General features: G+C 53.5%; 10 protein-coding genes and 1 non-coding gene across 11 annotated transcripts; 4 read left to right on the top strand and 7 right to left on the bottom strand.

The window, feature by feature from the left end:
- Positions 1 to 769: 769 nt before the first annotated feature.
- Positions 770 to 852, bottom strand: J4E87_007003. Its single transcript has one exon. It is a non-coding gene; the product is annotated as a tRNA-Thr (tRNA).
- Positions 853 to 1,006: 154 nt separating this feature from the next.
- Positions 1,007 to 2,206, bottom strand: J4E87_007002 (uncharacterized protein; the record flags this gene model as incomplete). Its single annotated transcript, XM_049378602.1, has 1 exon — positions 1,007 to 2,206. One exon carries the CDS (start codon positions 2,204 to 2,206, stop codon positions 1,007 to 1,009), a length of 1,200 nt encoding a protein of 399 aa, XP_049231623.1.
- Positions 2,207 to 2,755: 549 nt separating this feature from the next.
- On the bottom strand, positions 2,756 to 4,392 carry J4E87_007001 (uncharacterized protein; the record flags this gene model as incomplete). The annotated part of the gene is made up of 2 exons (XM_049378601.1): positions 2,756 to 3,004; positions 3,067 to 4,392. 2 exons carry the CDS (start codon positions 4,390 to 4,392, stop codon positions 2,756 to 2,758), a joined length of 1,575 nt encoding a protein of 524 aa, XP_049231622.1.
- Positions 4,393 to 5,591: 1,199 nt separating this feature from the next.
- Positions 5,592 to 6,945, top strand: J4E87_007000 (uncharacterized protein; the record flags this gene model as incomplete). Its single annotated transcript, XM_049378600.1, has 6 exons — positions 5,592 to 5,780; positions 5,833 to 5,915; positions 5,966 to 6,146; positions 6,196 to 6,664; positions 6,711 to 6,851; positions 6,905 to 6,945. The coding sequence occupies 6 exons, from the start codon at positions 5,592 to 5,594 to the stop codon at positions 6,943 to 6,945; spliced, it is 1,104 nt and encodes a 367-aa protein (XP_049231621.1).
- Positions 6,946 to 7,100: 155 nt separating this feature from the next.
- J4E87_006999 (uncharacterized protein) lies at positions 7,101 to 8,882 on the bottom strand (the record flags this gene model as incomplete). Its single annotated transcript, XM_049378599.1, has 1 exon — positions 7,101 to 8,882. One exon carries the CDS (start codon positions 8,880 to 8,882, stop codon positions 7,101 to 7,103), a length of 1,782 nt encoding a protein of 593 aa, XP_049231620.1.
- A 380-nt stretch (positions 8,883 to 9,262) lies between these two features.
- On the top strand, positions 9,263 to 9,926 carry J4E87_006998 (uncharacterized protein; the record flags this gene model as incomplete). Its single annotated transcript, XM_049378598.1, has 2 exons — positions 9,263 to 9,833; positions 9,886 to 9,926. The coding sequence occupies 2 exons, from the start codon at positions 9,263 to 9,265 to the stop codon at positions 9,924 to 9,926; spliced, it is 612 nt and encodes a 203-aa protein (XP_049231619.1).
- Positions 9,927 to 11,438: 1,512 nt separating this feature from the next.
- On the bottom strand, positions 11,439 to 13,432 carry J4E87_006997 (uncharacterized protein; the record flags this gene model as incomplete). The annotated part of the gene is made up of 6 exons (XM_049378597.1): positions 11,439 to 12,055; positions 12,106 to 12,366; positions 12,417 to 12,745; positions 12,801 to 13,084; positions 13,136 to 13,235; positions 13,284 to 13,432. 6 exons carry the CDS (start codon positions 13,430 to 13,432, stop codon positions 11,439 to 11,441), a joined length of 1,740 nt encoding a protein of 579 aa, XP_049231618.1.
- A 629-nt stretch (positions 13,433 to 14,061) lies between these two features.
- On the top strand, positions 14,062 to 15,427 carry J4E87_006996 (uncharacterized protein; the record flags this gene model as incomplete). The annotated part of the gene is made up of 2 exons (XM_049378596.1): positions 14,062 to 14,192; positions 14,251 to 15,427. The coding sequence occupies 2 exons, from the start codon at positions 14,062 to 14,064 to the stop codon at positions 15,425 to 15,427; spliced, it is 1,308 nt and encodes a 435-aa protein (XP_049231617.1).
- A 983-nt stretch (positions 15,428 to 16,410) lies between these two features.
- J4E87_006995 (uncharacterized protein) lies at positions 16,411 to 19,175 on the bottom strand (the record flags this gene model as incomplete). Its single annotated transcript, XM_049378595.1, has 2 exons — positions 16,411 to 18,085; positions 18,178 to 19,175. The coding sequence occupies 2 exons, from the start codon at positions 19,173 to 19,175 to the stop codon at positions 16,411 to 16,413; spliced, it is 2,673 nt and encodes an 890-aa protein (XP_049231616.1).
- Positions 19,176 to 19,926: 751 nt separating this feature from the next.
- On the top strand, positions 19,927 to 21,470 carry J4E87_006994 (uncharacterized protein; the record flags this gene model as incomplete). The annotated part of the gene is made up of 3 exons (XM_049378594.1): positions 19,927 to 20,013; positions 20,063 to 20,431; positions 20,484 to 21,470. The coding sequence occupies 3 exons, from the start codon at positions 19,927 to 19,929 to the stop codon at positions 21,468 to 21,470; spliced, it is 1,443 nt and encodes a 480-aa protein (XP_049231615.1).
- Positions 21,471 to 21,474: 4 nt separating this feature from the next.
- On the bottom strand, positions 21,475 to 23,554 carry J4E87_006993 (uncharacterized protein; the record flags this gene model as incomplete). Its single annotated transcript, XM_049378593.1, has 3 exons — positions 21,475 to 21,500; positions 21,557 to 21,728; positions 21,782 to 23,554. 3 exons carry the CDS (start codon positions 23,552 to 23,554, stop codon positions 21,475 to 21,477), a joined length of 1,971 nt encoding a protein of 656 aa, XP_049231614.1.
- Between the last annotated feature and the right edge of the window lie 448 nt (positions 23,555 to 24,002).

The raw sequence follows: 24,002 nt of genomic DNA, 5'->3' as shown, positions 1-24,002 counted from the left end.
GGAGCGAGAGGGCTTTTGCTTCATCAACCAATCCACATCCTCGAGGAGAGTCGCGAGATCGCAGGTCGCAACAGGCCACAATAGCAACCCGAGGAATGGGCCGTGGGTATATGTTCCTACTAGCCGGATGATATGGCGATGCGAAAGTTTCTTGATTATCTCAATCTCGTGCAACTCTCTTTCACCTATCTTGCGACGACAATATTTGCGCTTCCAGGCGAGCTTGATGCCATTGCAACTGGTCTCGTATACGCCGCCGTGCACCCCATGTCCGAGGAACTCGTCCTGTGTGAGAGGAAGTACCTCAGACTTGTCGTAATCCACGTGTGATGTGCCGCGACCTGACCAGTCCAATGGTACACCATCGATGTATTCGCAGGGTGGCTGATCAGGGGTGTTTGATGTACCGGACGACGACGAGCGAAGTCGGCTGGAGATGTTAAAGTTCGAGACGCGTTGAGACATGGGGGTGGTATGAGACCACAGTGTTTGTAGAAAGTGACAGGTCGTAAAACTTGATCAGGCTGTAGGCATCTCTTTTTGGCTTCGCAACGTGTGCTGACTTTCGACTGCGGGGTGCTCTAAGCCACATCATGCAAGCTGGGGTTAGCGATACCCAACCAACCATTTGCCTCATCCGCCTCATCTGCATCAGCTATATGCACTGCCGAAGGACTTCAGAAGAGAGCTCATGTTGCGCCTGTGTTGTCCAACTCGGCGCGTAAGTGAATTGGCCAGCAAAAAAGGCAGAACAAAAAGGATTTTTAAAAGCTGAAACTGAGGATTGAACTCAGGATCTTCGCATATCGTACGACATACGAGTGCGACGCCTTACCACTTGGCCATTCCAGCCGAGTTATTACCGAGCGTAGATGAATAAACCATATGTAGACTCGTTGCGGGCGAGGAGAAGGGTTCAGCGCCTGTGGGACCGACATTTGCGGCGAGTGAAGGTACAAACGCTTTAGGGACAGCTAGCGAAGTCGATCTTCTCGGTGGAAATCACCTACTTGCGGATACCCGCCTTATCCACATTACTGATTAATGCGTCCCTCCACTCTTGATCCTTCAGTATACTCCGCACCCTAGCTTCCAACCATTCGGTATTCCCCCAGAAGCCCCAGCTGGCCTGAAAGCGGAGCCAGTCTACGAGCGCCGTCTCCCAATGTCGCACGAAGATCGACCAGTTGTACTCTTGTTTGCCAGTCTCTCTCAGCCGTTCCCAATATCGTTGCAACAGCTGCTTCTCGCCTTCTTGCATGGGTAGCTCCCGCGGGATATGCGAGTCGGCAACGAGCATGCTTAGCGGAACGGAGCATGTGAAGAGCTTGGCGAGATCGCAGACGCCCAGGCCAAGACCAGTGTATTGGAAGTCGTAGAAGGCGACCTCTTCACCGGACTTGCTGGTGAACATGTTTTCAGACTTGACATCACCATGGATCAGAGTTTGGTATGCTTCGATTGGTGACCGGCCGGTAGCCTTCGGTGTGAGGAACGCTGCCGCTATCTCAGAGATGGAGAGGTCTTCGCCGTCAACCCAGTCCGTGAGTGGCTCATTCCACTCGGCGTCGTAATCCTTCGCCAGAGTATTGTACTCCTTGCGACGCGTCGCAAGATAGGTATATCCGCCATTGAGCCACACCGATTTGTTCGACGAGGCTTGTCCATAACGTTGTACTTCCTCGAGCGGTGGTAGGACCAGAGACGCGGAGTCTAGGGACTTGACGCGGGTCCACCAGAAGCCATGAAAGCCAGAAAGCCAATCCAGCGCGGCATAAGCCTGGGTCGTCGTCAATACGTTGCGCTTCTCTCCAGCCACAGGGTATTTCTGTTTCAGATCGCTCAATAACATCGCAGTCATCGAGGTGCCATCCGTGTTGTGCTTGTTGATGCTAGCGACGCATTCGGCGACCGGTAAAGTTGCTGGCATTTGAGGAGCGAGGTGGCTATAGAAGTATTGTTCAATCTGATAGCTCAGGATCTTTCTGGTATGGCCTTCGTCGCTGGCCTTCGTCGGTGGGGGGTTTACAAGCTTGAGTACGTAGGATTTCGTCGAATCTGGCGAGCCTATCGGATTAGCGAACACGCGACATATCTCGCCGTAGCCTGCCCATAACGACTGGATGGTTTGCAGAGATTGGAGTTCTAGTCCCTTCTCGGAAAGAAGGGCAGACGCTACTTCGTCTGGTGATACTCGTGCAGGCATCGAATCTGCTGGTTGCCGTGGACGGGCGTATAGAAGCGGCAGTAGGAGGATTGATATACCAGGGACGAGGAAGCAGGCGAAAATCAGCTGCGACCGTGTGATCATCCGTGGAGCGAAGAGATGAAGGTGGGAAGTGTGGAGTCTAGGTGCCTAGTCAAGGGGATTGGCGTTGGTGACCATCAAGTCATGCTGTTGTTGCAAAAGTACGCCGAGGGGTTGAATGACGCGACGCGTCATGCTAGTCATGAGTGGCTGACATAAGCGAGATTTCTGAATCGAGCTCTCCCCGACACACCTGGGCATGCCCCACGACTTATCAGGGTCGATACTGCCCTCCGCACTTCCGGTCATCGCAAACTCGAGAGCCTCCACAACACTAGAATCATGTTTACGGGAACCTGGCACGACATCGCTGGACACGATTGACGAACATCACCGAGTCGACGAGACGCCAGATACACTCAAAATGGGCCATTCTGAATGACCAAACTCATGCATTGGTATCTACTACGGAAAAGCGAACAAGGGTTGATAAAGCTCTAGTCGCGTCTACAACAAGTACTGGAAGTAGATGTTCTCCTTGTCTGTCATGTCTTGCAGACCGTTCTCTCCGTGGACCTCAGCACCAGCCTCATGGAAATGACCACTCATCGAATAATCGATGGGGTTCCTGGGAAGGCCGGCCGCCTCACGCTGATCGCACTTCTTCTTCTGCATCCAGGTGATAAGGACGACTTGAGCGACAACGACACCCCAGAGGATGCACCAGATTATCAAGATGCCCTTGAGAGCATTGACCTAAAAGCGGAGTGTTAGCGATGAGCTCGCGGCTGAGTATATGACAGGGATAAGATGCTTACGTATTGCGGTTGGAACTTCGAATCGAAGATGTACGGGGTAATGATGTTGCCTACGGAGTTTCCGGCGTTGAAAGAGGTGTAGTAGATGGCCTTCTTGGTTTGTCCGGCGCAGTTAGAGCCCATCCAGGAGATGAGCAGAGGGTTAATGGCGTACACGAAGGCAATCAGATAATAACCTGCGAGCAGACCACCCTTGTTATCCGGAGTCTTCGGAAGCGCAACCAAAAGAGCAACACCAACAATGACGATGGTAACCAAGCCGAGGAAGAATGGCGACTTGCGCTTGAAACGGTATGCGAGCCACGATGCACCAAGAATGGAAACGACCTGAAGCGCTCCGAAAGGCATGTTCAGCAAGACAGCTTCGTCTGAGCTGAATCCAGCCAGGTTCTTCAGGATGATGGAGCCGAAGACCGAAGAGACCGACGCACCAGCATTGACAGCGATGACCATTATCATGTACAGCCAGTACTTGGGCTCACTCAAGGCCTCGGCGACATGCGACCAGTTGAACTTGTGCGAGACGATACCCTGTTGATTCGCCTTCACTCGGTCAACAGCCTTCAAGCGATCCTCCGGTGTCAGGAATCGAGCCTCGCCTGGGCTATCGTGGGCCCACCAGTAGGTGATAAGACCAATTACGATAGTCAACAGTCCGAAAAATAGGTACACCATCTGGTAGCGGTACAGCGAGGACGAGTTGATCTGAGCGAAACCGTAAACGATGGGTGAACTGAGAACGGTGCTAAGACCATAGCAGCTGTACCAGCAAGCCACGCGGAATGGCTGCTCGGAACGCCTGTAGAAGGCAATGGTGATCATCGAGAACAGGGGAACGACCATAGCCTCAAAGGCACCGAGGAAGAATCGCGATGCCAGCAGCCCGGCGTAATTCCTAGAACCACCGAGGCCACCGGCAACTGAAATACCCCAGCATGTGATGATGACGGGAAGAACGTGGCGGTATCGCAGTTTGACGAGGATCCACGCGGCCAAAGGCTGCACACCGAGTTGCGCGTAGTATCCGATGTTGCCGATGTTTGAGTAGTCGTTGCCCTTGAGATGGGCATCCTCCTTGAGACCATAGACGGCCGTCAATCCGATGATTCCCTTGTCGGCGGATTGCAGGAAATACACCATGCAAAGGAGCGACAGCATCCAAATGTCCGTCTTTCGCAGAATGCGTTTGCTGTCTGCCTCGGTGCAGATATGAGCCTCGCTTAGGCCAGCCTCTTTGCCCTCCTCATACGCGACGGCGTGGTCAATCGAAGTGTCGGACACATGCTCCATGCCGATGGCGGTCGGCTTCTCGTCCGCGGAAGCCATGTCGCAAGGTCAATGGGTGAAAAGATGGAGAACAGAAGAGATCTGGGGATGAGCTACAGTCTGGGGTACAAGTCTGGGGTAGACGTTTATATGCCTTCGTTAACGCGACGCGAACGACACCAGCGGGACCCGGCCCAACGGCGCAACGGACTAGAATTATCCCTCCAACAGCTTTGCGCGCACTAGAAGGATGCACCGATGCATCCGTGCCTCTGTGAGCTGTGCTGATGCGAGCTTGTTGTAGCCAATAGCCCTGGCAGGAGGTCTTGATAGCAACCGGCTAAATCGATGGGAGGGAAGTGCTCGTGATGCGCCCATCGACCGCGGGAAGTACGAGCTTATGTCTGGATCAACGGCTCGGACTCTAACAGACCGAGAAGGATATGGGCGTGTTTGACGAAGTGAGTAAGGCTCGCGGTGCTTCAATGGTAGACAGGTTTACCCGAGTGGTGCTGGGACGATAGTCGAAGTCTATGGGTATAGTACGCACCGCTCCATCGTACATCAACGAGACTAACCACCTGCCGATCTAGCCATGATCCCGGAAGCGTGGTGGGCGATGAGACGGTCAGAGCTTAGTGCGTGCCCTGATACTGTTGACACTACAAGTTTGTCTAGGGATTACCCAATAGACACTGCGTCTTTTCCCTGGCATCATCGCCTGCATCTACGCTCGACGAACTTTGATGTTCGAGACAAGACTCTATGCAGTGAACAAGACTTTCTTGACCAGACGACAAGCTTTTGGCCAAGAATGAACCAGGTGGCAATCTTGGGATTCTGGAAACGCTACGGCTAGAGTGGTGATTAGCCGCCTTACGTCATCCACTTCAATAATTCCACCAACAATCAATCTATGTTAGCGCCACATGGCCATCTCAACTTTACTCATACAAACATCTTCAAGAGCAATAACATCGTGGACCACGCTATACCAGCAACAAACCGATGGAATGTCGTGATGTTGGATGATCGAGTCGGTTGCCGGTAGTCAGGGCGGAGGAGCCACGACCCCACAAAATGCCTCGGTGCCCGAGCGGCTCCACCAGCATTCCAAGAAATGCGGGGTAAACGTCATAACAACTCGAGACATCGTTGATATTCTGGGGAAACCTTGAAGAAGGTCTATCCACGCGTTGCAAAACCCGCGACCACCACATCAAACACCGACAAAGCCCGATCGCCGCTGCCTCACCAACATGGCCGACCCGAAAACCTCCACTGCGAGTCAGCGCTTGACGCAGATCAAAGATTTTCTCACCATGAATAAGACGGCAACAACCATACCGTGGGATCCAGATAGCACTAAATTTCCGACAAGGAAGGAATTACCTCAGATTCCCGGGGCGCCTCCGGAGGCTGCTTGGGTTTGGGGCGACAGCGACTACGTATGTTCGACCGAAGTCTAATCTAGTTGCGGGCCGAACTGATCAGATGTAGATCGGCCGTCTCAATCTTCTGACGCCTACACGTGTCGCGGCGGCTGCGAGGGAGATACGAACGGGTGAAATCGTACCTGTTAAGTCCGTTTTTTCATGATCCTTCTAATATGTCGTTGCTGACCGCGAGGTAGCCTGCCTCTCAACGTGCCGAACGTTCCCGCGTTTGGTCGTGAGGTGTTTCAGCATGAGATTAAGACGCTGGCTGAGGGCATTGCCTACGACGATGTGTATCATATGAACACCCAGTCTGGCACGCAATGGGATGGCTTCCGACATTTCGCTCATATTCCCAGTGGATCGTTTTACAATGGCGTATGTGTGAAAGCTCTACACGGCGAACGCTGGCTTACACTCATCACAGACGAAAGGAAGCGATATCGCCGGCCCAAACGCAAACCACAAGTGTTCCATCCACCACTGGGCCGAGCACGGGATCGCAGGTCGCGGTATCCTCCTAGACTACCGGGGCTACGCACACAAGAAGGGTATCAACTACGACCCCTACGACTACTACCCCATCTCATGGCAGGACCTGTACCAATGCGGCCAAGACCAGGGAATTGATATTCGCCCCGCGGCTCAAGGCGGTGACATCAAGCCTGGAGATATGCTGTTCATCCGCAGCGGATGGAAGGAGGCGTACGACAGCAAGAGTGATGAAGATCGAAGCAAGGCTGCTCTTCGACATGGTAGCGGTAAGGATGGTGAGGATGGTCAGCGGTATGCTGGTGTGAGCCAGGAAGAAAAGATTTTGGATTGGCTGCATGATAGCTACTTTGCGTCTGTCGCTGGTGATGCACCGGCGTTTGAGGCATGGCCGACACATGAGAGTACGTTTCCTCAAATTTACGTGCGACATCAGACTGACGTTGCTAGACTACCACCTCCACGAGTACATCCTCGCTCTTTGGGGAATGCCGCTGGGCGAAATGCTGGATCTCGAGAAGCTGGCGCAAACGTGCCGCGAGAAGAACAGATGGTTCTTCTTCTTCACCTCTGCGCCTGCTAACTGCCCAGGTACGTTGAATACCCGGATTGATAAGCTCTTGCAATCACTAACAGCATCATAGGCGGGGTAAGCTCACACGTCAACGGCACTGCCATCTTCTGAGCAATTCGAAAACGTCCAAAGACCGCGTTGAAACCATATACATTATCATAAACACCTAGCAATCGAACAACCAATTTCACACATTCTGTCTTGTGTGACCTACACGCGCTCTCTAACCAACACTAGATCGGGCACGTCATATCCAAAAGTGCCAGCTACGCAGTATCAGCCTTATTCAGACTCCCAGATCTCGACTCCGGAATTGATCCGGGGCATGTTCTGCGCTCTCTTCGGCGGAGACTCTCCCCTGAGACGGTCCGTGCGTTCGCGTCTGAGTCTCGCGGCATGGCAGGTGCGCCCAACGCGATTGACTCACTATTCCCTTCGATCTTCACAGCCTGCATCGCGCCGTCAAACAACGAGAATTGAATTTGCTGATTTCTCAAAAGAGCCCCATAGGTCTGGTCGCCTTCGACAGCGCTGTCATTGCGTCCGACGCGTGCGCTTGGCGATGGTGGCTTCGGCGGTGGCTCTCGTGTTGGTGGCGCAAACTTCACCTCATCAACGGACCTATCAGCTTGCGCAGTCCCGAACATGGATGACGACGAGGATTTGGCGTTGAGGTCGTCATTCGCGTCTGTATCGTCTAGTACATCAAGTCCGTCGGAAGGATCTGCCTTGTGCATTTGGTCTGCAGTTCCGATCCGGTCATCGAAAGCAGGCAAAGAAGCATCACTTTCTTCGCGCAGCCTCCTGTGTTGCTCAAGTCTTCGCCCCTCCCAGTCAACCACCAAAATGCCACATTCAATTGAATCTGCAGCGACCTGCTCAGCCTCTCGAGTTGCCTTGTCACGACGGCACTGGTAACGTTGCTGTCTTTTTGCTTCCTCCGGCACGATCCTCCTTTTGTAGCACTCTTCGGGCTTGGCATGCGTATGGTACTGACAGCCCGCCAGCGACGAAGACCGTTCATCATCCGAGAGGCGTCGCATAGCCGTTACGAGCGCTGAACAAACAAAAGGCTGCGGCAAGTCTGACGGGTTGACGTCGCCAGACGCTTCAGCAGCAGTGTCAACCCATCGATCGACTAAAAAGCGGCCTAGAGCTTTCGGCATGTTGTGTCTTTTCTCACCAAATATGTGCGAGATGGTATCGATATCTGGTCGTACGCCCTTCAGTATCTTCTCTTCGAGCAGGTCCATGACGCGGTCAACGAATTCGACATCATCTATCACGTAGCCGTGTATCGCTGCGTTGATCAGCGGCCAGCATGCGATCCATGTATGCTGCGGGTTGATACCGTCGGGGTCGAAGTTGACGTCGCGGTAGCGGGTTGGAATAACGCCAGTGCGTCGCCATATTTGATGCAGTTCTGCCGCGTCAGCGTCGATGTTACGGCGTCTGAGCAGAGTGGTCGAATCGAATTCGGTATCAACGTTGACAGCGGACAACCGGGCTAAGCGCCGTGTCAAGTACCAAGAATCCGGGTTCTGACGGCCATATAGCACGCTGATCATTGACTGTCTCGGTGCATCTACAGCTTTGTTTGGTATTCGCGGTGCCAACTGTACTCGGGGTGTGTTGGATGACTCCTCTTTCACAGGTTCTAACTGCACTGGTCCTTGCACGTCCGTGTCAACATCATCGATGACATCATCGTCACTCCACAGGCTCCCGCCTTCAAGCAGCGTATGATAATCGCTCTTCCTTGTGCGTGCCTCGATGCTTGGTCGACGGCGAAACTTCCGACCCGTATCGCTGATATGGTCGCTTCCATCGAAAATGCGGTCGACGTTCCTAGGCTTCTGGCTTCTTGGACTGGTCGGGACACTGCTACGGGATTGCGATGATTGTGGTGTTCCGTGGTGTAGGTATCCTTCAGTATTGACTCCTGGAAAGCCAGTGGGTATGCGCGGAGGCATGCTGCCGCGCTCGAGCCTTCTTTGGATGTCGCGCTTTTCTGAAGACGACATCTTATCGGTAAAGAGGTTGCCCATGTCAAGGAGTGGAGGATGTCACGATCTTTCAACGGTGCGTACTGGTGCGGTGATCAGTGTCCAACCAGGAAGCAAGGTTTTGTAAGTTGTCAGTATCGAAGGACAAGGTTTGGTCATATCGAGCAGCGTTCGTGTGAAGCGCGCGACTGTTTGTCATCGGCAGTTTCGTCACGTTACTACCAGCAAACGGACGATCACGTTGACCGCTGATGTCACCGCTCGCCTGGTCATGACTGGAAGTGATTCAAAACCGAGTCATGAAGACGACTCACTCATCGCTACCCTTCCATTGTAATCCATAGCGGTATTGCGACAAAGACGCCAAGTATGAAGCCCGCTCATTATGTCTCCAACATCTTCGCGACACCATATCGCTCGATATGTACACAACGCCGTTCCAGAGCGAGGGCGGAACATCTTCAGCTAGGTCGTTCCTGAAGTCGGTAACATTCGTACTCGCTGGTCGGACCACGCTGTCAGAGCATTGCCCTACGGAGCACATCGAAGTCGAATACGCCATAGCCGAACGCTCACCGTACCTTCGCATCTACCTTCCACAGCACGTGCGCGATGATCGACCTTTACTGCCCATTCAGCTCGGCGACGTCGATCCCGCAGGCTTCAAGCTTTACATCGAATGGCTCATTACTGGCGTCGTGGAATTGTCCACCCAAGTATCTCTTCAACTCAACGCCTGTATCGACCTCATATACGCGCACATCGTCGGCTCCGCATTCTCGCAACCGAACTTCCAAGACTACATCATCGACAAGCTAGCTTCTATTCTTGACCCCGCACAAACTTTCGATCAAAAGATTCTTGAAATGCTGTATTTGGAAAAGCACGCGTCCACGTTACTGCGGAAGTTTGTCACGGACAAGATGTTCGCGTATGATAGGAGGATGCTGGGTATGCTGCGGAATTCCGTGGAGGACGTCGTGACGGGGAGTAGTGACGTGAAGGGGTGTGAATACCACATACATGATGACGGAGTGTGTTATAGGCATGGAAGGGCGGGTGGGTTTGAGCAGACGGACAAGGTAAACGTAGTAGAAGGGAAGAAGTGGAGTATTGACGATGATCCGGAACTTAATGCCATGGCAGCGCAATATTTGGGCAAAGCAACGGCCCCTTCGAGAACGGACAGTTCATCAAAAAGTCTCGACACCAAGCATCGTTCATCGACGGAAAAGCGTCAACCGCAGGCAGACAAGCTCGCATCGCAACTCAGAATTCCCTCCTTACATACCATGACCGACCGAGATCTTCATCACCAAGGATCAACCATACGGTCTCTGAATATGCGGAGTCCACGGCCCGCAACGAGATCGTTAACTCCCGATATAGACGTTGACAAGCCCCTACCGCCCACACCAGAGCCCCCTCATGCGCCCAGCACCAAAGATCTAGTTCTCGAATGTCTCGGGCGTCTCCCGCCAGCACCAGAACAAATCTCAACACAAGATCTCCTCGAAGAATGTCTCGAGCGCACGCCGTCAGAATACCTCAGGTCCATGACTCCAACAGACAATGCCGACTTTCAGCGTTCAGTCAAACCATCGAGACGCACACCAACTCCACCACGAGCTTCTTCACATCCATCTCCAACCTCTTCATCTACCTCTCGACCATCGTCACCCTTAGATTTCATACCGCCCTCCCTCCGCCCAGGCACACCCCTGCCATCCACGCACCCAACACGTAACCTAACCTTCGCCCCTCTCCCGACATCACATCGCCAAGCTCCTAAACCGCGGCCTCAAATCCCAAGCGCTAACAAACCACATGGCACCTTCTCATCTCCTGCATACGGTTACCCGTCAACCACTCCAGCACCAAGCCCTTCACCATCCCCATCACCATCCCCATCCCCCTCGCCCTCCCCACCCCCGTTACTCCAGCGCCCATACCACATATCCCCCTCCTCGCCCTCACTCCCACACTTCGCCCCGCTGATAAAACGCAAGCCCGCGCCACCACGCGGAGTAGACTGGCTAGAACAATGGGACAGATTGTTTGAGTTGCAAGGTACACAGGGGTTTGGATTAAGAAGGGCAGAGAAGAGAGAGAGGAGGAGTCGGTTCATGGAGATACTGGGCAGTGTGGGGAGTGGGAGTGTGAAGGTGGATGGGAAACTACGTTGAGCGGGCGTGGGAATGAGTGTTTGGGTGTGTGGGTTGTAGTGTCGAGGCTGTGGGGAAGAGGAAGAGGATGTGGAAACTATGACATCATACTATCGAAGTATCTGTTGGAATAAGCATATAAGACTAAGGAGTCATTATGAAGGAGCCATCTAAGTCTAGTACAGCTCTTTTCTAGTGAAAAGAAAAAGACTGCAGCAAAGGAGTAAATGCAATACATCCTTAGCTAGATACGAGAGCTTAGGCTATGCCTCGCGACGCAGCACAAGTCTTGTCCGGCGAGGTAGCCCTCCTCATAGAAACCAGGCCACAACAACCGCATCACCATCGTACGTGAGGCTATTTTTGTTATCTGATTTCTATGAGGAGAGCTACCTCGCCTGCTGGGGTATACATATGACGTCCATCTAACTATCTAAGCTTTGCCTAAGCCCTTCCCTTCGTCATCGCTTTCCCGCTCAACAGTCGCTTCGACGTGCTCAGTCATCAAATGTTTGATACCCTTCATCGAAAGCACAGCAATGGTCGCGAGCGCAACGAACGGCACTACGCTCCAGTAACCCAGTCTATACGCACGCGCATACGACCAATGGCTTGCGTTCCATGCAGCCGTGATGATAGTTTCGTTCGCACCGGGTACACCGGCACCTCTGAACTTAGACGCCGAACTCCCTTTCATGCCTTTGAGCAGCGCAGGCACAGAAGACTCGGGTAGACCCGCAGCGATAGCGGCAGAGCTGACGTCGCCGGCGAGGTGAGAAGCGACGCGCGAGTTTACAATGGCGTAGATGACGGCGGTGCCGAAAGCGCCACCGATGGCTCGGGCGGAGAAAGCGAGGCCGGTGGCTGTGGAGAGGAAGGCGTGGGGAGCTGTGAATTGGATGCATGCGACTAGGAGTGTGAGGGGGCCTGCGCAGCCGATACCTGTTAGAGCGGTGAAGATAATTTGTTCGGTGGCCCAGCCGGGGCGGATGAATGCGAAGCAGATTGAGGCGATGAACATTATGGCGAAGGTGGCTGCTAGTGGTGTTTCTATCATGATTGTCAGCGGAAGTGCTCTACACGAAGATGGTGATGCTTACTCATGTCTTTGAACTTTGTCGCATACCATGTCACGGCGAGAGATGTAAAGATGGACGCGATTTTGTAGGACAGTTGCCGGATGGCAATATCCCATGCGTTGTCTTCGAATCCAACGTTCAGAATCAGCTGTGGTGTAACGGCATTGATAGCAGAGTAGTAGATCCATCCCTCGATAGCAAAAGCGAAAGTCGACAGCCAGAAGTTAGGCCCAGTGGAGAAGAAGACGTGCGCGACGATGCCATCAGATCGGCCCTTCCATTCTGTACCACATCAGCTTTTGACCCGGAAGTTTTAATGGAATGTTTGTTACCGTAAAGACAGAAGGCAATGAAGAGGACAATGCCAACAACTAGGTTGGCGCATACATGCGGGTTACTCCACGGATACGCGCCACCTGCCCAGTTGAGCGCCAAAAGCATCAAAGTAGCAGCAGCAACGAGAAGGAGGGAGCCGATGGGGTCACAAGCCCACATCCACTCTTTGAAGCTCATCCGCGGATAGTCGGTGCGTTTCTTTGGCCAGTAGAATGCGAAGAGGCCGAGAGATGTGATGCCGTGTAAGCCGACTTGGATCCAGAAGATGTAGCGCCAGCCGGAAGCACTTAGGTTGGTGACCGCACCGGCTGCGAGACTACCGACGCTGTGCAGAGTTAGTACGTGCCAAATACATCGACCTACGCGAGATGTCTACTTACGTTCCGCCCAATACGCCGGCGACGCCTGCAAGTCCGTTCGCCAAGGGCCGGTACTTCAAAGGTAAAATCTCAGAGGGAATCGACTGGACGATGGAGATGGTCGCAAGTGTCGTGCCGATGAGAATACCGCCTCCAATCAACATGGACATGCTCGTAGCTTTGGCGCAGATGATGGAACCAATGCATGCGATCAGTGGAGGTATGGTGGCGAACAACTTGCGGTCCAAGACATCAGAAAGGCGACCGACAGGAGGAGAGAGGACTGATTGCATGAGTAGCGGGCCCTGTAGAATGTCAAAATTTGAAGTCAAAGTTCCGTGCCTGGGGTTCTGTACCTGGATGATCCAGCTTGCAATGGCAGGTTCTCCAAGCTCGCGGATGATGAACGACAGGACTGATCCCGCAGCCACTACAACGAAGACTTGAGACATGACGCTACGTTGTAAGTTAACAAGGTCCTGAAGAACGTTGCGCGCGACTTACGCGAAGCAACAGCAAAAGACGACCATCCAAGACCTCCATGAGAGCTTGACATGATGGACGTCCTCATTGGCTTCCTGGTCGATGGGCACGATGTGGGCGTCGCGACCGTGGGCGGTTTCGATATGGGTAGCTCCCGTCTTGCTGTCCATGACTGCCTAATCCAGACGACAAGTTGGATCGAGAATGAAGACAAGACGGGCGAGGCCTGCATCTCATATCACTACACATATACTGCAGTGGGGCACCATGCCGTGGGCTCTTGGCCGGGGCATTCTGAGCGGCAGCGGGCTTGAGCTACAACGCCATGCATATCGGCAGATTTGGATGCTGGGGTTGAGGTCCTCTCACGACGCGTTTGGATGATGTTTACCGAATCATCGGGAGGAGATGATGCGGGGCCCCGTATTGGGTGAAGATTGGCGCTCCTTCGCTGCAACGTGATGCGGGGAGGCGCGCCCACGAGTCGGGAGCTGCGCGCCTTACCCCGAGACACCCCTTCTCTTTCCTTTTCACCCCTTGGGTGAGGTTCTGTCGCGACATGTTGCTGCTATATGATGAGGGCTGGTGAGGAGCGAGGAGGTGATGTTGGATGAAAGAGGAAGGGTCAACCGGAGTTAAGAAGGCTCGCCCCGCTGGACCCTGAGACTTTTGTTGTCTTTGCGCAGGCTTCACGCTCCCACCGACCAACATCCCACCACCAGCCTCTTAGCCAACGCCTATACGACGCATAGTAGCCTTTTAGCTGCCCTCAGCACTGACTCCCCCGCCAGGCGATGCTATGAGCAGCCCACCGCCTCTCGCAGGCCATCTGGTCCCCCTCCGCACCAAGGACGAGGTGCGCGCCAGCCTGGAGACGCACACCGTCTATGTCGTCGAGGTGCCGGCCAAGTTTGCCAACGTAATCAAGGAGTGAGGCCTTCACTCCTGGGGCACCCGCTTGATCTCTGCTAACCTCGCCTGCTTCCAGTGCCGTGCAAGCAGCGTTGCCCGACTTGAAGACGTCGGAGATCTCTCACCTGCGCCGCGTGGTGCAGTTCAAGTACCTGCCGCCGCACCTGCAGAAACAGTTCTATCCGCCTGCAAGGCTCCCCAGGGGTAACGAAGATGCTCCTGCCTCAGAACTACCATCTTCCCCACTAACACCGGCGACCCCCGCTTCCCTTTCCGCGTCCCCGTCCTCAGTCGATGCTGGCAGTGAGGCTGCTCATGGAGAGGCTGATGCTAAAGATTTTGATCTAGTCCGCTACTTCCTGCTGTGTCCCACGCGCCATATGCCGCACGCCACCCTTACGGCTCTCATACGGACCTGCCCGCCTTTCGATGGCCCCAAGACTGCGCTCCCTCGGATCCTCTACGTAACCGTGCCGGCCCTGGCGCCCATATCCCAGCAGCAGGCTGACGACTGGAGCGACAAGTACTGGCCCATCTCGTACAAGAACACCAACCCCTACGGCCCCCATCCGAGCCTCGTACAACGCAACCAGGAGGAGCTACAACCCGAGGCAGGCAACTGGCTGGCTCTCGCCCGAGCGGCCGGCCAGCAGATATCGGATCAGTGTCTGGGTGAGAAGATCGGCGTCGTCGTGGTTGACCGCACCAGGAACCAGCCAGAGATTGTCGCGGTTGCAGGCGACTGCCGCTGGAGGTCTTTCACCGGCACCGCTGAACCGCCCACCGGTACTGGCAATGTCATGGCTCACGCTGTCCACCGCGCCATTGCCATGGTTGCGAAGAAGCGGCTGCGTGCTGCCGGCACCGACCCTGCACTCCTCGACCGCTCCCTCTTCTGCGACAACCCCCTCACCGGTCTCGAGAAGCTATACTACGAAAAGGACAACCTCTCATCCAGCGGCTACCTGTGCGTAGATCTCGACATCTACCTCACCAACGAACCCTGCGTCATGTGCTCCATGGCCATCCTACACTCGCGCTTCCGGCGCTGCATCTTTGGCAAGCGCATGCCTCACACCGGCGGCATAACAGCAGACGGACCAGGCGACTCTTCCTCAGCGGGCAGCGGACTGAAGAAAGGCCTCTTCTGGCGACCGAGCGAGCTCAACTGGAAGTTCCTGGCCTGGGAGTTCAACGAGGAGGGCAAGACTGCGGATACGGACAGTGGCTTCAAGGAGACACTACATGCATAAACGCGTGCCATCACGCTTGACCTGCATTGGATACAAAGCATAGACACGGCGTATTGGATTAACACTGTCGATGGGGATGGGATTATAGGGGATGATTATACCAACATGAGTAACGTGAATACTGGGTTAGGAAGGAAGTATCTGTACGATAGCAAATGGAATGAAACGTTCACATAAGATTTCGCCTGTCACCGCATTCGACATGCGTGACTTTCCTTAATGCGATGGGACCTGCGGTTGCTACAAGCCGCTCGCCATAGATAGCTCACCGTTGTAATGTGCTGGCCTGAATACATAGCGTCCTTGCATGCAGCTGTACCGTCATAGAAAATGATCGTTCAACGAGAGTTCTCATCTTCTTGAAGTGCTGGACCCGCACATCTTGAGTCGCGCTTCGAAACGCTTCGTTACTAGGGTTGCCGATAGCGAGGCCTGGGATTGAATAGCTGCAGAAGCGCATTCTGCGTGTTATAACCTTCTGTTTCAGATGGCTTATTTATTTGTTTGGAGTCTGTTGGTTTTTGCTCATACTAGCATATTTCTATATTGTGTTATTTTAGTTATAAGAGCCGTGATTAAGACTTCACATTGTCTCTTTGATCGATCACGAAATAGTGTTTATGTATTTCGTGTATTCTGTATTACAAGTTTCAGATGAATAGAGTGCGACTTTTACTCAGACTGTGGTCTATTACTGGTTCGGGCTGGTCATTGAGATTGTGCTCTAGTATCGCAACCTTCTATTTAGAAGGTAAAGCTCTTCTTCGGGTCGCTTTGTCACGAGCGCAGCCACATCACGCATAGGGGGTTGAAGAAAATCATTCTAGATGGACGCAGGTAGCTAGTCGGGCTGAACTATTTGCTCAACTGTCAACGGCTGATGAAGCTATATTTGAAGATCCTTAACTGCCTGCTTCAGGAGCAGATGGTGCCTTCTCGTTGATCTTCTTAGCCGTCGACGGGGAATACGACCATAACAAGAGCTAAGTGCTGCCATTACTAACAGGGCCACCAAGTGGGTACTTTAACATTTGCTCTTGGACGTATTCGTCCGACATGTAGTATTGTCTTGGTGCTTTTTTATGCGTGTAGGTCGTTAGTGTATCGTAACGCAGCCCAAGCTTTAGGTCGGCACCGCGTTCGACAAGATACTGTATAATCTTAGGTTTTCCTTCCCAATGGGCGCCTGCTAACGCGGACCGAATGGGAAAGTCTGCTGTGGTGTGATTGATCTCGGCTCCTGCGTCAAGCAAGAGTTTGGCAACATCAATACGATCGAACCGGTACCTACGCCCACATGCTTCCATGAGTGGTGATGCCCCTCGCCAGCCGGTGAGGTTGGGATTCGCACCAGCTTTGAGTAATACTTCAACCATTGCAGTGCCCTGTAGTCGGGACACGGCGTGGATTAAGGCTGGTGCGCAATGGTCCCCGTGCTCATTGACGTCTACCCCAGCCTCAATGAGTAAACTAACCATTTCGACGGACTCGGATTCGACTGCTGTCGCCAGTAGTGTCTTTCGCGACAGGGGTTCCAAGTAACCCTTGAATCCATCTTGCCGCAGAAACCGGTATGTCGCTGACCAGACAGTCGATGACAAGTTAGCGTTGGCGTTGATTAACACCCTTACAACCTCTGTCTGGCCATTTATGATAGCATGATGTAGAGGCGTTGCATTTCTAGCGTCTTTCGAGTCCACCGTGGCACCATGAGCGAGGAGAGCTCTGACAGTGCTGACAGACCCGTTCCTCGACGCGAAGTGCAACGCAGTTGACCCTGGATGGATGGCATCATAATCCTGACTATCGGTATCGTCGAAATTGTCTGTCTTCAAGTCCAGAGAGGAGTCATACTTGAGTAAGAGCTCTACGATAGCTTCGCGTCCGGGTTGTGCAGCAACGATTAGAGGGGTTCGACCTAGCCTATCTCTTGCATGTACATCGAAACCTTGCTGGAGCAGCGCCGCAGTAGTAGCTTCTAGCTGAGACATAACCGCTACATGAAGCCCAGTGACGTGAGGATGTTGAGTCACAACATGTTCTCGTTCGAAGACGTGTTTTGCTGATACCCATGGGTATGTATAGAAGAAACTCTTGATGACATTGGCTTGCCGCGTGAGAAAGCTGACCACTTGTGTCAGACTTGACGGCGCAAGGCGAGCGTGGTCGATCCAATGACGTGCCGAGTATATGTACCATTCACAGTCTTCTGAGGGGTCCAAGTTGTTGAGGTCGGCGTATCGATCTAAAGATAGGTAGGAGACGCAGGTACTTGCTATCATGGCTTGCGCATCCGGAAACCATCGATCCAAGGTGCGCTGAAGGTACTCTTGTGTCGTGTAGTGGACGAGTCGGATGATTCCACAATCCTCGTCTACTGTAACTAAACCAAGACACGAAGCTAACACGTCTTCGATGTCTGGGTAGTTTTCTTGGTCCATATCCGGTTCACCAATCTCCACGGCCAGAGCGTCTCTTAGCGCTTCTGTAGAGACTGATGCTCGGGCGCAGGTAAGAAACGCCAATGCTTGCTTGGCGAGCTCCGCCTGGTCAGGGACTTGGCCGTTGATTCTTTTCACGGCAGAATCATACGCAGAGTCGTAAGCATCAGATCCAGTAGCAAGTTCGTTCAAGGCGAGTTTCACCTTTTTCGCGGATCTTTTCCCGATCAGAGAATCAAGGTGCAACTTGGCTAAGAGAAACCTGACGACTCATTAGTGGATCTAGAACCCTAGGAGGAAGCGACATACATTCCGCGCACTGCCTCAACGATCTTGGACACAACTTCTTCCTGCAAGCTGACATTATCTTGCACAAAACCTGGTAGGCGATATATATTGTCAGAGAGGTATTCTCGCACGTCGTTGCTGTCTGCTTGAATTTCCAGCTCACAGGCTGTTTTGAACTTCTCGGTGATCTCTGGTATGAATCGAGATGTGGCAAGTATGTTGATGTGACCATGCTTTTGCAAGTTCTGGATACTTGACAGCAGCCTTGTGCGGCAGCCTTGAGATGTAGAGCATTCGTCGAGAGCATCTAGTACGATGAATACTCGTGAGTATGTTGCCATTGCTGACCTGAGAGCCTCCGTAGTAGCTTCGATCCGATCCGAAGCCCCTTTTTGTTGTGTGTCGTAAAGACTGGTGACGCACTCTGGTAACGGAACTTGATGTTGGACAAGCTGTTTCAGTAGACCTGATAGTAGGGCTTCTAATGTCTGCTCGTTATGACGCCGGTAGTTGCAGAAAAGATGAGCCAAGCCAACCGTAGGGTCATCATGATAACGCTCCCAAAGATCAGCGTTGATGATTGACGCGAAGACCGTTTTGCCAGCACCTGGAATACCAGGGCAGAACAAGGTACGACTGTCGGTACTGAGCCAGTCTTGGTAGGTCTGTGAGCGCAGCAGCCATTCACCGGTACCTTTTTGCCGCCGACTGATGGCGTCCCGCTGCTCTGAAGCGTGGTCGATGGGTGTGAGCCAGTCAAGGATGCGTTGACGTTTCCTCAAAGCTTCCTCCATATCCTGACGCCCATGCAGCTCCTCGACTCTTCCTCGAACGTCATTTTGGGTCGTTTGGATAGATTCCAGCTCACCGTTGATGCTCCGCAGCGTCAGGTGGGTTTCCCGGATGCTTGAATCCAAAGCACTCTTCAGGTCGGCGAGATGCTTTTCATTGCGCTTTGAGCAAGCGCTAATCTTGACAAGTAACGATGTTGTGGTGTAATTGAGAGCAAGAGTCACCATCGACATCCCAGACTCTATTGCCTCAATCATTTTTTCGACATCCTTCTCTTTGAATGGCCACCGCAGATTCTCACGCAACCCATCTCGTGGGGACAACGCAGCGGCTGCTAGACGCAGTGCATCTTGAAGGTGCGCAAGCGGAGTCGAAAGTAGGTTCAAGATTCTCTCCCATTCCTCGGCATTCTCAGGGTCATTCGTTTCATCTTGCAACTTGTTGAGCAAGCTACTGCAGTCTCGTATCTGTGTACGAAGGCGCTGTTTCTCGTGTTTGGCTCCAGAAACAGCAATGATATACTTGATTACCGTCTCGCACAGTTGGACCACTGCTATGATGCTTGCAGCTGTCTCCATGTGAGCTTTGAATGATGTTCAGTGTACTGCGATCAGTGCGAGGAGGAAGACGAGGTGCGGGGTTCATCGCATCTCAGATCAAGTGAGCATGTGAGGCGAGGCTGTGCCACATTGCTGCTGCAGGCAGCGGACTTGCCGTCCCCCATGGCGATACGCGGGGTGACGTAGAGGCGGCGCTGTCATTCGTTGATCAATCTACGTGCAGATGGATCGGACCTTCTTTGCGGAAGCGAGCGTCGAGTACATTACCTTGTATGCGATATGACGACGGAGGATGTGAGTGGAAGCATGGAGTTGGAAGTCGCGGACGATGCACGTGCGCTCGCGTTCGGCGCCAAGCTAGCGCGACTCCCTCAACCTTCCGCCAGTGGTTACAAACATCCAGAACAACATCGCGACAATGTTGCCCGACGAGATCATCGCCCAGCTAACCGCGGAGTTCCAATGCCGTGATCAGCAAATACACCACCTGGCAGCCCTCTATAGCGTTCGTACACCTCTCAGACTTCAGGGTCATTGTACTAACAGCAACCTAGGCGCATCTCCCCTCTCCACCCTTCCTGAACATCCATGGCCTCACAGCAACTGGCAAATCCTCGATATTGCGCTCCTTCTTCCATCTATCTCGCATACAGCACACGATCATCAACGTTCGCGAATGCATAACCGCGCGGCATCTCCTGGAGCGCATCGTCGCAGCTAGTCTGGATGCACTGGACGAGTTTAACGACGAGAAGATTGATAGGAGACCCTACGCGCGTACAGAGAATCTAAGCGCGCTATGCGTCAACATGGAAAAGCTGTTGACGGGCAGGGGAAAGTTTGTCTTGGTGCTCGATGCGGTGGATAAACTGAGGGAAGGGGGTGGAACTCTGATTGCTGCGCTTGGGAGGCTAGGAGAGATGGTATGTTATGCATCATACAGATCAAGGCATAGGTTACTAATAGTACGAACAGATACCAAACCTCTCCCTCATCCTCACAACGACCCTCCCCCTCACGCCCTCCGTTCTCCACTCATCATCGACCTCCTTCCTGCACTTCCCATCCTACGCGCGCAGCGAACTCCTCACAATTCTCGGCGCCAACCCACCAAAGATCTTCCTCGAACCGCCCTCCCTAGAACAATTCCCAGACTACACACCCGATCTCGCAGCCGAAGACGACCAGTGGCTCTGGGGCCGCTTCATCCAAGCCGTCTACGATTCCCTCGCGAAACACACCGGACGAGATTTGATAAGCTTCAAGAGCTGCGCAATGCGCCTTTGGCGTCCATTCGTCGAGCCTGTGGTATCAGGTCAATTTGGCACGCGCGACTTCTCGCGCTTGATGGTGAACAGACGGCATTTGTTCCAGCTTGAAGACTCAGTCTTGGATCGAATCATCTCGGATACCTCCGAACCCGCCAAAGAGGCAGCACCGGCAGGCATCACACCAGCAACGCCAAGCAAAAAGAAGCCAGCGAACATGACGGCTCACACCCTTCCGTATTTCACGACCCACATCCTCCTCGCCGCCTACCTAGCGTCCTACAACCCCTCGCGTACCGACGTCACATACTTCATGAAGCACACCGACAAGCGGAAGAACAAGCGACGCGCACCCAGCGCTGCGTCTTTCAGCGTCACGGGTAAGCGCACAGGAGCCAAGCATCGGAAGATTAGTCGGCATCTGCTGACGCCCAGCCCGTTCACTCTGGACAGGCTGTTGGCGATATTCCGAGCACTACTCGAAGGCACTGTGCCCCAGGTAGCGGATTTATACACACAGATAGCTACATTGACGAGCATGAGGCTGCTCGTAAGAGCCGGAGGAGCAGGAAGCAACGACGCACTAGAAGGCGGAGGACGATGGCGCGTAAACTTTGGTTGGGAATACGCACGCGCGCTGGGCAGAAGCGTGAATTTGGAAGTAGGCGAATATCTTGTTGGTGGTGTAGACTAGGCCTTCAATTCATTTTGTACACTGCAACACCTGGCCAGGTGTACGCAGGAGCATTATCTAAGAACTACAGCTACACTGCAACATACCCTTGTACTTCGGCACATCACCACAGAACCTCTCTTCCTCCTCTGCGTTCCACTCCCAGCTTTCTTGGAAGGGGTTAAGCGCGAGTTTCATGATCTGAGGTAGGATCTCGCGTTCGTGTTTCTTTTCGACGCGCTCGATGAGTTCGTCTAGGATCCAGGAGCGGGGGATGAACTGTCGGTATCGTTAGCACTGTACCTCTTGCATAGTAGTGGCATGTGACTTACGTTAGGATTAACAGCATCCATAGCAACCTTCCTCTCCGCATCCATCCCCTCCCCCCAATCCTCCTTCACCCTCTGCGACCATTTCTCCAACCACTTCCCAATCCGCTCCCTCCCATCGCTCTCCTGCCTCGGCGCGTCGTTCCTACGGAAGAACCTGCCCGCAACATCTTTCCTCTGATCCTCCGTCTCCACTTCACTCAACTTCACATTCCCCAACCGCCTAAACGCATGATGGAAATCCAGTTCATACATCTGCAGTGTATCCAACAGCTCCGACATCAGATCCTCAAAATCACTCTCCTTCTGCGTTTTGAGTCCGAGACGAAGCGTCATGAGACGGCGGTACTCAGCGAGGAAAACGGCTTTGTACTCTTCGCCTGCGCGGTCGATGGCGGATTCGCCGCATTTGACTATGCCGTCTGCTTCTTCTTCTGTTACGCCTTTTTCGATAAATTGCGCTTCGTCGACTTTGCTGCCCGCGCCCATGAGCTCGCCGAGGGCTTCGCCTAGGCGCACGAGGTTCCACCAGATGATTGTGGGTTGGTTGCGGTAGCTGTAGCGCAGCATGTGGTCGTCGTGGTTGGGCGTGTAGGTGGGGTCGAAGGTGTCGAGGAAAGCGAAGGGACCGAAATCGATGGATAGACCGAGGATGGAGGTGTTGTCTGTGTTTAGCACGCCGTTCATGAAGCCGTAGGCTTGCCATTTTGCGACGGTTTCGGCGTTGCGGCGGAGGATGGCGCGGTAGAGGCGGACGTAGCGGTTTTCTTCGGCTTCGTTCTCGCCTTCGATGGTTTCTTTGGGGACGCCGGTGTGGGTTTGGGAGTGGACTTCTTTGGCTTCGCCGGCGGGGAGCTTGGAGGGGAGCTTGTCCCAGCCGTCGTAGACGTGCTCGGCTGTGTAGTCTGCGATTGTGCGGAGGGTCTTTCGGTCTCCGCGGATGCGTTGGAGGTCGAAAGTGCCGAAGCGAATCCAACTCTGTGCGAATCGCGTGACGATGGCTCCAGGCTCTGTCCGTTCGCGCATGACCTTGCTTCCATTGTTCAGGGTGAGCGCCAGCGCTCTTGTACTGGGGATGCCAATGGCATTGAGGTATTCCGAAACGACGAACTCTCGGATAGAGGAGCGCAGTACCGCGCGGCCGTCAGCGAAGCGGGAGTACGGCGTCCGTCCAGCACCCTTCAATTGGATCTCGTATCGTGTTCCGGTCGCTGGGTTGGTAGACTCGAACAGTGAGATGGCGCGTCCATCTCCAAGTTGGCCTGCCCATTGTCCGAACTGGTAGCCTCCATAGCATTGTGCCCAAGGGTATATTCCAGCCTCTGGGTTTGACTCATCCCATGTCAAGATCTTCTTCCCAGCGACGACTTCCTTGAATTCGTCCGTCTTGGCCTCCTCTTCCTTCAACCCAATATCCTGCATTGCTCGCTGGCTGACAGCTAACAGTTCTGGCTCTCCCTGCGAGTCAGGTCGAACATATGTGTATAGCGCTCCCTTGACCATGCGCGGTCCGAGCATCTGCCGTGGCGCATCGTGCGAGTCTTTCGGTCTGGGGAAGGCGTCATCGGCGGGAAGGTTGGATGTGAAGACGTTCGATTTGGGAAGCGACTGAAGCGTGTGCAGTTCATTGGTCGAGTTGCTCGCCGTCTGTGGGATGTCGAGGTGCGCCATGACTTGATTGAGGCGCATAAAAGTGTGGAAGGGGTTCTTGCAGATGTATTTCGTCGACGATATCGCTTTCCTGGTAGGCTGCAGCGCAGTAGAGATTCGAAGCATGAGCTGCTAAGGGTATCAAGTGGTGTAGGAGGGAGGGGCAATGAGGGGAAGATGGCGGCACATATGGGCGCATCCGATGCTGATCGGAGTGATGTGAACGTTATGGGGCAGTGGCGTCATGCCTCGGACGAGCGGGCTTATCGATAAGGCAGTCGTGAAAACATCAGAACGTCGCGGTGCCTGACTCGCGCGTTTCTCTTCTGAACTAAATCGCGGACGCGTCGACAACTCCGCCAATCAGCACATCCTTCCTCAAGCAACGCATACCTTCACTCCTTGATTTTTGAGACCCACGCTGGCCTCCACACTATCACGGTCGCAGGATGAACGGCCAGCCAATACCTGGCTACTTCTGGGACGCAGAGAAGAAGAAATACTTCAGGATCCAAACCCAAACCGCAGCTCAAGGATCAAATCTCAAGTACTCATCAGCAAACATCAAGAAGAC

This window comes from Alternaria ethzedia (assembly GCF_023757985.1).
Source record: "Alternaria ethzedia strain BMP 0044 chromosome Unknown scaffold_18, whole genome shotgun sequence".
NCBI lineage: Eukaryota > Fungi > Ascomycota > Dothideomycetes > Pleosporales > Pleosporaceae > Alternaria > Alternaria ethzedia.
This window is presented reverse-complemented; position numbering and strand designations above follow the sequence as displayed.